Source organism: Peromyscus leucopus, chromosome 12, assembly GCF_004664715.2.
Source record: "Peromyscus leucopus breed LL Stock chromosome 12, UCI_PerLeu_2.1, whole genome shotgun sequence".
Lineage (NCBI taxonomy): Eukaryota > Metazoa > Chordata > Mammalia > Rodentia > Cricetidae > Peromyscus > Peromyscus leucopus.
The window spans coordinates 27,365,785-27,379,827 of record NC_051073.1 but is presented as its reverse complement, the minus strand read 5'-3'; the positions used below and the strand labels follow the sequence as shown (position 1 = coordinate 27,379,827).

Sequence of the window (14,043 nt, the reverse complement as noted above, 5' to 3'; positions counted from 1 at the left end):
TTTTAAAATATTGAGTATACTCAAAAGTAAATTTTCTGTTTATTTTTTATATTTTTACTCCAAATTTATATTAGAAATTATATACTATTGAAGAGTGCTATTTGAGTGCTATTTTTTCATTGATGTCTAAGAGAGAAAATACAAAATGCTTACTTTCCATAAAAAGAAATGTAATCATATATGTCACATTATCATCAATGGTTTCAAAAATAAAGTACTAGACTACTCTATTACAAGAAAGAAATTTGAAAAAGAAATAAAGATAGAATTGCCTAAATTGGGTCTGTATTCACAGGCTCACCACCATACACAGACAGACACATGCATTACATGTACCAAAACAAATCACAGACCTCTGCTGTTTTTGCATTTTGAAAGAGACCAAAAACAGCAAGTAAAGTTGTAGTTTCTAGGGCTTTTATACAATTATAATTCAACTCATTACAAAATAAAAGGACATAACTGAATCAGATGCTATATAGCTATGACGTTAGATTTTATAGGTTATACATATCGATAGATAAAATTCAATTTGTGAAATGTTAAAGGGGAAAGCATGTTTGAACATTATGGCAAATTCTATATTGGGTAGTCGTCTTCAAGCAACTGAAATCCTAAATCCTCCCTTGCTTCCCACCAGCTGTTCTAATTCTACAAAATAGACATTTGGTTACTCAGGGTTACTTCTTTCAGAGTGGATCTTAGAGTCTTTATACTCTTTTTCTCTCTTGGTATAGACTCTCTCTCCTGACATTATTTAGCTCCCTGACTTATTATAATTGTTATCAAATAAGTGTGTTGATTAAAGAATTACACATAAATATAATTTATTCTCAAATTAATGTTCCATTATATGTTTTTCCCATTATACCATGTCTTTATTTGGGGTATGTCTTACAAGGGATAGTACAATAATGATACATTTCTCTTTACTAGAGATCTATAAAAATTTTGTCTTAAAATTGATGATTTCTAGCAGTTGAAGATATATGGTAAGTTACTGGCTCTGCCATCTTTATGGTAGCTTAGGCATTGGCAGATCCCCCTTTCTGTCACTCAGTTGGAAATCTCAGGACTTGTGCCTTACAATAAATTTCTTTGGCTTCATCAGTGGGAGTGAAGGAAGTTTGACACTGAATGATAAAAATGATAGCACTTCTTACATCAACTGCTCACACTTTGAACAGACACTTTATCAAGTGGCTGAGCAAACACAGCAGCTTTTGAAGTATTTGAAGAGCCATTGAATTTGAGAGTCTTCATGCCTTCACTGTTCTTTAATCTTATTAGTATAGGCCTCCTTCAGAATAGGCTCTTCCTTGGTTCAAATTTAAGGACATAGATTATAAAATAATACTTAAAACTTCTTATCTACTTCAACCTGTTGATAGATATATCAAATACTTAGGAAGCTCTTGAATTTAAAATAAGAAGTCATAATATTTTAAAATGCTATCCAATTTCATCTCCTTTTTTATAGAAAAGAAAAATCTGTACTTAAAATTCTATTATTCTTTTCTTAATGCGTTTTCCAAAATTAAGCAAGGAAAAAAATTCGTTCAGTATTTTCTGTTCACATATGAATGATCAAGTGAATCAGAATGGATCTAAAACTAAGAGAATAAACTTCTGATACCTATGTTGGAAACACCCATCTTTTAAGTGTACTATTGTAGATGGCTATAAATATCACCTTTCTTATTTCCTCATATTGTATTTACTCTAGCTTCTTTGTGCGTGGAAGCTCAACTTTAGAACTGAGCAAGAAATAGCATTCCCCAGCACTCTGATGAATCTCCCATAAACTGTATACCCAGCTGCAGAGAATCCAGTTCTACCCTTGAATTCTGCTTGCCACCCAGCTCCTCCACTTGCCTAGTTGTCTGTGGCAGGGCAGGAGTACCCTCCCCTCCCACTTTTCTTTTAACAAGTTGTGCATCAGCCTCCATGTTTTTTAGGTCTATCATGTATAGCTCTAAATTCTTGACTGCTTATGTCTGTAGGAGATTAGCCAACCTTGTTATCCTTGAGCATTGTTAACCTTCTGATTGGTGTGCCAGATTTGGTTGTTTGCCTGACCTTCATACTTGAGTCCTGACTCCTAGGTTGAATTTCCTGCTAGTTAAATGATGTTTGGCTTAAATATGCAGCAGTATCAGACTTAATCAACAAATTGCATATTAATGTCTTAGTCCAGCCTTCAAGTCTCTTTTATGTACAGAGTGTCAACTCTTCCTTTTCTCTTTGACTCTCTCTATACCTCTCCCCACCTCATTGTATGTCTTTTCCCCCTCTACTCACAGACATGCATATGTATGACTAGTCTCCCCACTATAGGATGTGAATTACATATAAACTAAGACAATCTTTATGACTGTTGTAACTTTCATGCTATCTTGTACATTTTATAAATGCAGTAAGTGAATGAGGTAGTAAAGACAATTTATTCCCCATTTTTTCTAATATAAAATCTTACTACTTGCACTTTATCACCTGTTAGTGAATTCGGATTGTCCTGAAAGCCATTTTGAATTGAGAACATCTTACAAAGAGGCAGTTCTTCTAGATGTGGGGAGGTAGCTATAGACAATAGCAGCCTGTTGATATGTCCTAACAAATTAGTTTTGTATTCATGTAATTTGAAAGCATATTAAGATAATTTGAAACAAGGCAAAATTACCTGTGTTGTATTTTTCAAACTATATTCCTATATATTTTGAAAGAAATTGAGGGAATACTTGTGTTAGGGAATATTTAAAATAATTGCAAATGAAGTCAGCTGTTCCAATAGCCTCTTAATGTCTTTAGTCAAATTCTAAGCAAGGTCCTGTAAGGCAAAGTTTCTTGATACTGAATAACACACAGTAGCAAATAACAACTATGAAAGGACTTCCCAACCATTATCTTTGTTTCACTTTGTAGAAACCTGAATTTAAGCACTGTATTTCCTTAAGGAAGCTGTTGCGTTCCATGGGTAATAAAGTCACAGAGCTGGGTAATTCCGAAAGTGTGCACAGAAGAAGTTTTTCCAAAAATTATAGAACAGAAAAAAATAAGTCTAGCTGGTATTTGGAAACTTCTGCGTCTTTTTTGAGAAGTCTTTCCTCTGTGGCTACAAATTACAGACATACAAAGTAGACTGTAACTATTTTCAATAAGAGAGTCCCTTTTGGTGTCAAAAAATAAATGTACCCTTGTATGACTGCTGTTCTTTCTGTATAGTTGATTATGAAAATATATAGTCAAAGATGCACTCTTGAATTTTTCAATGAATTAGCATTTTAATAATCAGAACCAAAAATTATGTGTTCAGACAATGACTAATGCATATAGATCCTCTGTCACCTACAATACCACCTGTCCACGCAGGGAAACCCTTAAAATACAGCTTCCATTTGCTAGTTCCTAATCCAGCTACTGATGTTGAAGACATGCCTGCCTTTGGCAGCCTGCACCAAGATTTGTGTTGCTACCCCGTAATTTGTTGATAATTTAATTCAGTAGTTATAAAAACATAATCTGGGGTCATTACTCTCCATATTGTGACCTTTTGACATCAATCCAAGTGTGTGGCCAACTAGAATGAACTAAAGTTTATTTTGGTTACCCCTTTGGTATTTCACTTATCTGCTCTGTCTGCAGTAATGTTCACCAATTATATTTTACCATAAACTCATTCATAGGCTTAAGTCATTTCAGCTACATTGACTTTAGAGTACACTTGCACTTTCTCGCCTGGAACACACCATCCCCATCCCCCAACCCTGCCTCCTTTGAACCCAAGAGCACCCCCCTGATCATCAGTGTCATTGTGAATCAGAGCAGACTGACCTGGGCTGACCAAGAGAGAGTCACAACTTCCAGCAAATTTCCTGTGGTGTATCCATCTGCATCTCTGACCAGACCAAGGTTTGAAAAGGATGAAAATGATGGGCCATTGATCATTGCTCACATGCACAATTATTCAGATCTTTTTACAGTATGAAAAATGTACAAATGTTTGTGGAAGATTTCTGTTCTAGGACAAGGAAACTAAAATGCCTTAGAACTATCTGTATTCATCATAAGGCTAGAAGAAACCAACTTTCCACATACCAATAAGTATTTACTTGTGGATTTTAATGTCAAGTACTATTTCTAGACATTTAATGTTAGTAAAACAGCCTTTAGTTGTCTTCTGTAAGTATATTCATGCTGATAACTCACTGTGAAATAGATGATGCCAGTCTGAAAGGACACTGGATTAGCATGTTGGAGAGCCTGTTTAATCTTTGGTAATGCAAGGGAAGAATTGGGTATTAAATTATAGCAAATTCCTTGATTGCCACATGAATCCACCTATGGCAATGACAGTGTGTTTAGCTGCTTGTGCTGTATTAATAGAAATGTGCTGTCTAGAGCCAGGTAGTTGGGGTAAGGCTGTATGTAGAAATCTCTCATCCACACTTTGTCCATGTCACTGTTTGCTCCTCCAGTATTCAGGTTCTACAAACTCCCTGAACTCAGAAATGAGGAAGGAGTAAAAAGTTCTTCCAAACTGGAATTAAGCAGAAGCCTAATGCATGCATGTATGTATGCATTTTATAATACATTTAATGAATTTTAAAGACATTAACTAACAAACTAACTAGGTATCAGAATGGTATATCACAACTTTATATTAAGTGTATTCTATATGGTTTTTCTAGGTAGAAATATTCGCAGTGAGCCCTGTTTCTCTTCAGTAAGGATCAGAATGTCAGAGAGAGGATGGGTTGCTTCCAGAGCAAAGGAGAGTGTCTGTCAGTAGGGGTATTCAGTGTCAGGCTGCATTATCTCCCTGTAGGCTGGATGAAGTGTATGACCTTTTGGGTATAGGATTTGGGGCTACGTCTAGAAGCTCTTTCAAACGAGAGCCTCTGCAATGTTTGAGAAGGAACGCGTACATGACAAAATCATGTTTTAACACAGTTCAGAGGGCTTTCATAATGTCTCCTTCCACTTCTGCACTGTTGTGAGTTCCTTAAGGGCTGCACATTCAAAATTGTACTAGATTCAGATGCCCCGGAATATGGAGGACACCAGAGACTGGACCACAACACTGATTACTTTACTGAGGCTTTCGAACATAATGGCCGTCCTTATTCTCTTTTGGTAAGTAAGATTCTTTAGATGTTTTCATTCTATTTTAACTAAACTCTTAATTTTTGTAGTTATGGTTTTGCTCAAAGAAACAATTATTTAAATAGTAACATGAGGTGGGGACTAAAAGGAAAACAGAAAAAGGTGGCAAGAGATACAGGGTCTTAGGAAAAATAATACTGAAGGATATTTGTGTACAATAGGAAAAGCTTGAATATTGATAGGATTTAAAGTCACTTCTATGGGCTGGAGGGGACAGGCTGCTTTTTTTCTCTATTACAACCATGTCTATTCTTTATGTAGTAATTTAATTATTGCTTTCTCTACAGTCTATTTCATTAAATGGATTTCTACATTTTGTCTATTAATGAAGTTTAATTTAAAACATCTTGAAGAAATAAATAACTTACATCTTTTCTGTCACCTAGTAAATTGAGGACTGGATTCTTTGTAGCTATAAATTGTCTGGATTATTCATGTAACTGAGAAACTTTTTACCTTAAGAGTTTTGTTGTTACACTCAGTGCTGAAACAGATGATAGGTCGATGCCTTCAAATATTAAGCTTCAGTTCTTAGAAGATGTTGAGCTTAGCAACACTTTAGACAGGGAAGGATGCTTTGTTTAATTTATGGCCATATGGTAAACTTACGTTACACATAAATCATATTTTCTTTGGCTGACTGATCATGTGCCTGCATTTCCATTTCCCCTCTGTCTGTATATCTCTCTCAGATCTCCATCATTCTCTTTCACTGTGAGAGATATTCTCTTACATTTGTGACATCAGAAAATATCTAACAAATATGTGGATATATCATAGCGAGTAAGCAGATTTTTATAAATTGCTCACTTTTTCAAAAGTTCAGAAGTAGAGCATTAAAATCTATATGGCACCCCTGGGATCCATTTTTATATGATACCCTACCACTTGAAGTTGAACAAGTCTTTCATTTAGTAAAGTACTATATTTTGGGCAGAGTGGGTCAGTCATAAAATAAATGAAGACTGCAGCCATATCTAAGCAGTGATGTAAGTGCAGTGGCTAGGCAGACTCAGCTGCTGTTCTTATGTGTGGGTGTGAGTGTGTCTTAATAGCTCTGATGTAGGTTTAGGTGGGCACAGAGGGAGTGTGTGCATGCTTAAGAGAGAGGGCACACAGGTACCATCTGCTTTTGAAGAACTGCTGTAACGTGTCAGGGCATTCAATTTTGACATATGCGATACAGTTGATAAAAATAGTTCCATAAGTGAGTGAGACAATTACCTCAAAGATGTGGAATAACCAAAAAGGTAAAAGACTCCTGAGGGCTTTAGCGAGATGATTCAGCTCACAGTGAGGAACCTGAGAAGCGGCAGCCTGCCACAGTAAAACTGAACTTTATCCACTTGAATTTGACAGAAGGAGTTTGAAAGATTTAGCAAACTTCTTTTGTAGATAAAATTACCAAAGGTTCCCATATCTCAACAGAATTTTGCTGTGGAGAGGCTTTGTCGTTGGAGTGAAATGATGACAAAATGCCATGGAAGAGACCTGGAATCCAGTGCCCTGTCTGCCACTTGCTAGTTTTAGCACTGGAGTAATTTAATTTGCTGTCCACAGCTATTTCCCTCACCTGTAAATGAGGACATATTGTACTATCTTCTGTATGGCAAGAGACTCTTAGGAGGCACAAACCCATTAACAGTGCCAAGCTTTTCAGAAACTACAAAAGGTCCTTAGCTGTGTGTTTAAGTCCTTATGTGTTTATCGTCAGAGGCGTCATTTTCATATCTTGAACATATCAAGGCACTGAGTGCCTTGAGGATGCTTGGTTACAAATACCTTCGTTGATAAGCACTCCCAATCCTTGGTGTCGATAGAAAAGCTTTTGGCATCCATTCAGTTTTTCAGGAGAAAAATCTTCTGACATAATTAAAACCAGTCAACAAGCCAGGGGTCATGGCAACCAGGTTACTTTTTAAGCTCTAATTGAAGTGATCTCACAGACATGGAACACAGTTTCTAAATTAGCAGACAGAATGGAGACTCTCCCTCCCTGCTTGGTCTCAGTAATGCACCACAAGCACAGAAGAAAGGTCTAAAGACTGTGCACACCACAGCTGTGATCCACCTCAATCAGCAAGGGGGTGGGGAGCCTGCCTTCCTCATAGCAGTGTCTGGTTCTCAGAGGCCAGAGATACTTAGAAAATGCCCATCTACAGTGCTCAGGTGCAGATAAAGTGATCGATCGCTAGAAGAAGGGAGCCCAATGGACCAGGAAAAAAAAATATATATCCATGAAAACAACTTCCTTCTTGCCAGTTACTCTGTTAAGCAATTAGGGTAATGAACAGGGGATAGAAAATTACGTGGACAAAACATCTGTCACATGAATGCCTCATTATAGTGAAACTCCTTCATAAATGGATTTCTGAGTGCTGGAATCCAATCAAGTGCTTGACAATGACCCTCGGTGCACTGTGGCTCATACAGTCACCAGGAAGATGACCTCTGTGTCCTGCACTCCCCGTGTCATGAAAGGAAGAAGAGTAACTATAACTTTCCCTCTTCCATGAAATTTCTGCCCATCATAACCGGTTCACAGCATTTGCTAAAGCTTAATGTGCAAGCTCAATAATCCAGGGATCTGCTGAGTAAGTGTCAAATCTGCTTTCAAAGACAGCAGCAAACACAGCTCAGAGGAATCTTAAAATACACCTGCATCCTGCGGCATCAGCAGGTACTGTCTGGGAGCTGTCTGTGATTCCTTAACTGAAGACCATGAAACCAGTGCTAACTGGATTCACACCACCACAGAAACACATTTGGAAAGTCAGGGTACTCCACAGCTGCTGAACTAGTAGGGCTGACCTCCTCTAGTCTGCTGTGCTGCTGGTTTAGGGGAGCTCCATTTTAGCATAATCACTTCTCTGTATTATAGGTTCTGACATAGGAACTGGTATGTTAACTTCTGTGTTAATTGGCACATTTTGGGTGACCAGATTCCCTTGCCCTTCTCTGGCTCGTAAATTCAATTGCCCACAGGGGCTACAAGGTCACATAATTGTACTTCCTTACAGCCCCCAAGGCCAATGGCAATGATAAAGATATGACCGAAACAGGAGGCTTGGTATTAATTACATTGTCAGCTTGGATCCTTCCCAACATGTAGTGTGTTTGTGCCTATTCTAAATGTAGGGATTCACTAGGGTTTTCATTTAAATGGGGGAATCTTACAAATACGTATTTCCTATTGTCCCTCTTATATAAATATTGAAAATACAATTTAACAGTTAGAACGTATCTTTGGCACTCTCTATAGAAATGTTTACTTATTTTAGCAAAAAAAAAAAAAGTACTCAAACTCTTAGAGTTTGGTTTCCTTAATATTTCTAAATTAGTATGTACTGTGTCAAAGCCTATATAGAATTATATATTAATAAATAGGAATTCAATTAATAAATATAAATTAATTAATATATATTCTAACTCTTAAACATACAATGAGAGCTAGTTATATTTTTCTTAGAAAGTACTTTGTAAACTAACACATGTATATGAAAAATAAAATTACCTTAACTGTCACTTTTAAAAAAGGAAAACACCTATAAAAAGGTCTAATCTATTTTTCAGTGAATTATATTTTCACCCTACCAATGTTATATCTGAATGGGATGATGATAAATTTAGCACACTTTATAATATATTTTTAAAATTCCCTGTGTAGCATCATGCCTAAACTTTAAAATATTATCATTCCAAGCATTAGACACCATGTTTTTCAAAATTATGTAATTAATTTTGCAACTCTTTTATGATCCTAAAGAAAAATAACAGTTTGACTGACATAATGGATCACTTTGTGTCATGTGGTTTGAGCCACATTAGTGGTTACTGTAGTGTGTAAGTCTTTGTGAACTAGCCAAAATAGCTGGTAGATTAACATGCATTTGACACTCAGTAGATGAAGTGTGTGCTATTTGTTTTGAAGCAGGTCACTATGACTATGGCTAGACAATGGACTTCATAGACGACATATATTACATTGTCTCATTTGTTCTTTATGTGGTTCTCACTGTAATATGTGTAAGGCTGAATGTGTAATCAGATGTGTTTTACAGCACATATGGTCTATAACATATATGCTAAATCTTTTCTGAATGTGTGTACCAAGATGTGAGTTATATTTAAGCACGCTTAAACATTTATGTTTAAATCTACTTATGTCTGTGTCTCTCCTCTTGCCATACAAATCAAAACTGTTTGGGAATTTAAATCGTGAGAGGAGAATTACAGAGCCGGTACTTATGCGTTAAGTTTTGGAGACCCAAAATTTGTTCATGTTTCTAATGATCTTATCTTAAGGTTAGCACTGATTATCTTCAGCCTTTGGTATAATTGGTAGTCATTTCCTAACCACTAAGAAAGTTGATTTATACACACACACACACACACACACACACACACACACACAAAAAAAAAAAAAAAAAAAACCAATAAAGAATAAAACAAATGTTCATAAAAGTCCAGAGTGGAGAAAAATCACTTGCTTGTGGGAAAACTTTTTTTTTAATGCTGCTTATAATACAAAGGCTCCAGAGCAACATAAACACATGTGCTAATTAATGGCAGCAAAAGCTGTATTTATACAATATTCCTGTTAAAGATATTGTAGGATTACCAACTGAAGGGTTTTCAACAGGCAGTATTGGAGTCTGTAAGTATAACTAGAATTGGGACCATAAAGTTCCTTACACGGAATGGTCAGCATCATTTAGTGTGAACTCTCAGAACATTTTTAATCATCTAATGCCAAAGTTGAAAAGTCAATTCCTATATTACAAACTTGAACTTCTTACATTCTCTTGTTTTCAATTCTGAAATTTGAACTAACTGAAATATTGAAGGTTCCAAAGAGGTGAAGCCTTTTTTAGAAATGATAGTTGTTATTAATATTCCATTAATAAATCATTATGAAGATATGAATCAAGCAGTAGCTACCGTAATTACCTAGAATCCAAATAAGAGATTGAGTGGACCTTTTCTGATGTATCACTGTGCTGTACACTGAGATGGACCAATCATTATTTGCCCTCAGTCTGATTAATGTGTCTCCTTGCAACTTCTTCAGAAGACTTCACCTGTCAGGTTCCTGTTGCCAGTATTATGGGACACTATCTTCTCAGAATGATTTTACAGGAGAAGAATGTGAGACATTTGTGTCTGGCTTCTGGTGCTACAGAAATTTAGATTACTCTTTGATGTAAGATTGTTCATGGCAGCACTTCCTGACTCAACTTCAGTAACAGCGATCATAACACATGGACAACCTCCCTTAGACGTTTGCCCTTTCGAGGGACAGAATATATTTAAATTTGTACTCGGGGTGCTTAGGGTAGGAAATGAACTTTCCTGACTATTGGGCCCCTTTGTTTCTTCTCATTTGCTTGGATTTGTTTCTTTGTCTGTGTCTTCAATGTACAAGTTCACAGTCCCTTGGATTAGATCTTTCTGGCTCTAATGAAGTAGCCCTTCCTTATTCATAGATACCTCCAGCTTCCCTTTGCAGAACAGTTTCCTACATCTTACTTTAAATATCTGTGACTTAATAAAAAAAAAAAAGAATACACTTTTTGGATGAAATGAATTGCAGTAGCAGTTAAATTCTAATATGGTTTAAAAGTCTGTAGACATTAATGCAGTGTATAAATTATAGGTAAACAGATGGTGGCATTGAAATACTTGATTTCCTCACATATAATGACAATGGGGATGTAATATTTATCTTTTTTAAAATACTTGATTGACAATCAGATTGTGACACCAAACTAAACAGTGACTGTTAGCATTTGTAAAATTTTTATCAGATGAATATTATTTTCCAAATCACTGTTATATTTAAGGAAAGATTAGAAATCCCAACCTCTAGCCATTTCATTCATGATATAATTTTATTTAAATGACATCTTTTTAAAAAGACTGTGTCTTAGTGCTCCAAATTAGCCAGGTCCTTTGGTCTGTCTTGACTTCTTTTGTAAGCATGATTGGAATTCTTTATTCTTGATATCTTAGTGAGGTTTAAATAGTGAGGCCATTTGCAAAGATAAGGTACATTTGAAATTTTTATTTTTCTTATAAAGCCATGTTTTTGCGGTTTTTATCTCGGTTGCAAACTATAAAGGACACTTTTTAAAACTCTCAGTCAAGTGTTCTTGTAGAGATAAAAATGACTGAATATGGTAAAATAATAAAGAGATGGCTAGAGGTCTCACAATGATATCAGCCATCTCCATTTTTATTTTTATTGTTTATGTTGCTAGTACTTATATGAGTATAATATAAATCAGGTCACATGGTTCATTCATTATAAATTTTATATAGAATACTTTATGAGTAGCCACAGTGGAGGGCTTTTGGTAGCCGGAACATACCAGCTCGCTGTTGTTTCTCGTCTGCTTACGTGTTCTTTTTTGCAGCCATCATTGGTACCCAGCTTTCCTAATAGCCCCCGACAGTTGTGAGAAATCAAGAGATAGTTAACCCCTGCTTCCATAAAGTGCCTGATCCGTTAGGAAGGATAGATATCTGGAAAAGAGAAAAGAACTAAAACAAAAATGACACATTGTAGGGAGGATTTAGAAGGAGCCAAATGGCTGCTGTGACTTAAAATGGAGTGGAGAACATTCTGGATCTGGAACTGTCCTGGAAAAAACCTGGCCAAGAGTCTAGGAGTTATTAAGACCTGAGAGCTATAGGAACCAACGAAGCAGAGAGTTCAGAACGCAAGACAGACATATTCTAGAAAGATTGAGAGGAACGTAAGACTCCTGTGGCAGGAGGCTATGAGGGAGATGGTGAGAGGCAGTGGCTGAGCTGAGATTGCAGCTAGGAAAGGAGCTTCGAAAGGGCTATCAAAGGAAGGGGCTTCATTTTGTTCGCTTGTTTTCTTTTTTTTTTTTTCTTTTCTTTTTTTTTCAAATTGGGTTAACTGATACACTTAGGATCCCTTATGTTACATTCCAGATTTTGTTCTTAAGCTTTTTAAAAATGGTAAGGTTACGTATTGTCTTAGTGAAGAGCACTGTTCTTTTGAGTACCTCGTTGCTGCATTAATTGTTCTAATCACCGCAACCTTGTGAACTGCACACAGCCCTTCTGCACCTAATGGTGAAATATGGTTTCAGAGAGCCCTTTGCTTGATTCCTGGGAGGAATTTCATCTTTTGTAAATAGTATGGAGCCCTCTACTGGTGATTGTTGTAATAGCTTTCGATTTCTGCCAAACTGTTTTAACTATGAACTTCAGCCTTCTGATGGCTTGGTCACTGTAACCTTAGTCGGATGCGAGACTGCATGCATGATGTCTCTGTCACTGTGATACGATGACAGCGTGTTCGGCATGTTTTCCAATTACATCGATGTGATTGTGTTGACAGGTGTACATTCCAAGCCGAGTGGCTCTCATCCTTCAGAACGTGGATCTGCCAAACTGAGGAGACCTCAACTCAGCCCACCTCAGGCAGATGTGTCCGGTTGGCTGCTTTCCGTTGCCACAATGTTGATAATGCATAAGCTTTGCAAGAACACGGCTGTCTAGCCAAAACATCAGGCTGAAATTCAATGCTGGAATATGCAAATATATAACTTACTTCTGAAGTAGAAGGGAAGATGTGTTTAAAATATTAGCAATGTGTGTTTTGAAGCCTTCTGAGAAATTAGGATTTGCAAATGAAGTGTAATATATAATAATTTTTAAATGTTACATTACTGGCAGAGTATTTGATCCTTTAATTTCAAATTTGAATTATTCATCAGGCACGATTATTTTTGTTGTAGTAAGACAGTATTTTGTGAGATGGATATTTGTCGGCCTTATTTGTTCCAATGTCTATTGGTCTGAATTATGAGGTACCGAGTTTGTTTCCCTCTCTTTTTTTTTCTTCCCCAAATTATGTTTAGAAATACTGTATTAAATATGTAGCGGTAGCATAAAAATACCTGTGCCTTATTTTGCATTAAGTTTTATCTTGTAATCACCTGTCAATATACTGTTTTAGGAAATGCTGATATCTCAGTCTTTCTGAAGACTTAAAATGGTAATTGTAGCATTTCAGAAAATGTCTTTCATTTCAATCAATAAAAAAGTGCTAAATTGCATTGGCAAATGCTCATTTTATTGTGGTATTATAAGGAATGATTTGCAATTAATATTAGTGTGCTTCATCTCAACTCTGATACATTCTCTACGTAGTTCACATGTGCGTAATGGACCAGGCAACTAGTAAGTTTTCTTTCTTTGGCAAACATTTTGTAATTTAAAGTCATGTTAACCAGCGTCCTGGAGAGATGGACCTGTGGCTTAGAGCACCTGCGAAAGCCAGTGAACCTGTGTTCAGAGATTGGAGAGATGGTTCCGTCGTTAAGAACAAGGACTGCCCCTGCAAAGGACCTGAGTTCAGTTCCTAGCACCCACATCAGGTAGCTCCCAACTGCTTGTGACTCCAGCTACAAGGTTTCCAATATCATCTTCTGGCTCCCAAGAGTAACCGAACTCACATGGACATACCCACATGTTGGCACATACACAAAAATAAAACTGAAAGTAAAATTAGCAGAAGACAATGTAAGTTCAAATCCCTAGCCCTCACATTAAAGCTAGGAGTGACTGTGTACACCTATAACCTCAGCTTTGGGGAAAGATGGCTGACAAATCCCAGGAGGTTGCTGCTTAGACAGCCTTGGCAAAATAGTGGGCTTCAGTAAATAACTCTGTCTCAAAAAATAAAGTGAAGGGAGATAGAGGAAGGCTGTTAGCATCTTCTATGCATGATAATGGACACACTGTCATGTACACTAATATGCCCTACACAAGTGTGCATAATCAACACATAGACAATTTCTAACTTTTAAAAGAAAATCATATTAACCCATTCAGATACCT

At 36.5% G+C, this 14,043-nt stretch overlaps 1 protein-coding gene across 1 annotated transcript in view; it reads left to right on the top strand.

Moving 5' to 3' along the window:
* Positions 1-13,259, top strand: part of Gbe1 (1,4-alpha-glucan branching enzyme 1) — a 253,228-nt gene extending 239,969 nt beyond the window's left edge. Inside the window, exons 15-16 of the mRNA XM_028876721.2 lie at positions 5,016-5,133; positions 12,539-13,259. Of these exons, the coding sequence (XP_028732554.1) occupies positions 5,016-5,133; positions 12,539-12,595 (175 nt within the window). The 3' untranslated portion in view covers positions 12,596-13,259. The remainder of the gene's footprint in view (positions 1-5,015; positions 5,134-12,538) is intronic.
* Positions 13,260-14,043: the final 784 nt, after the last annotated feature.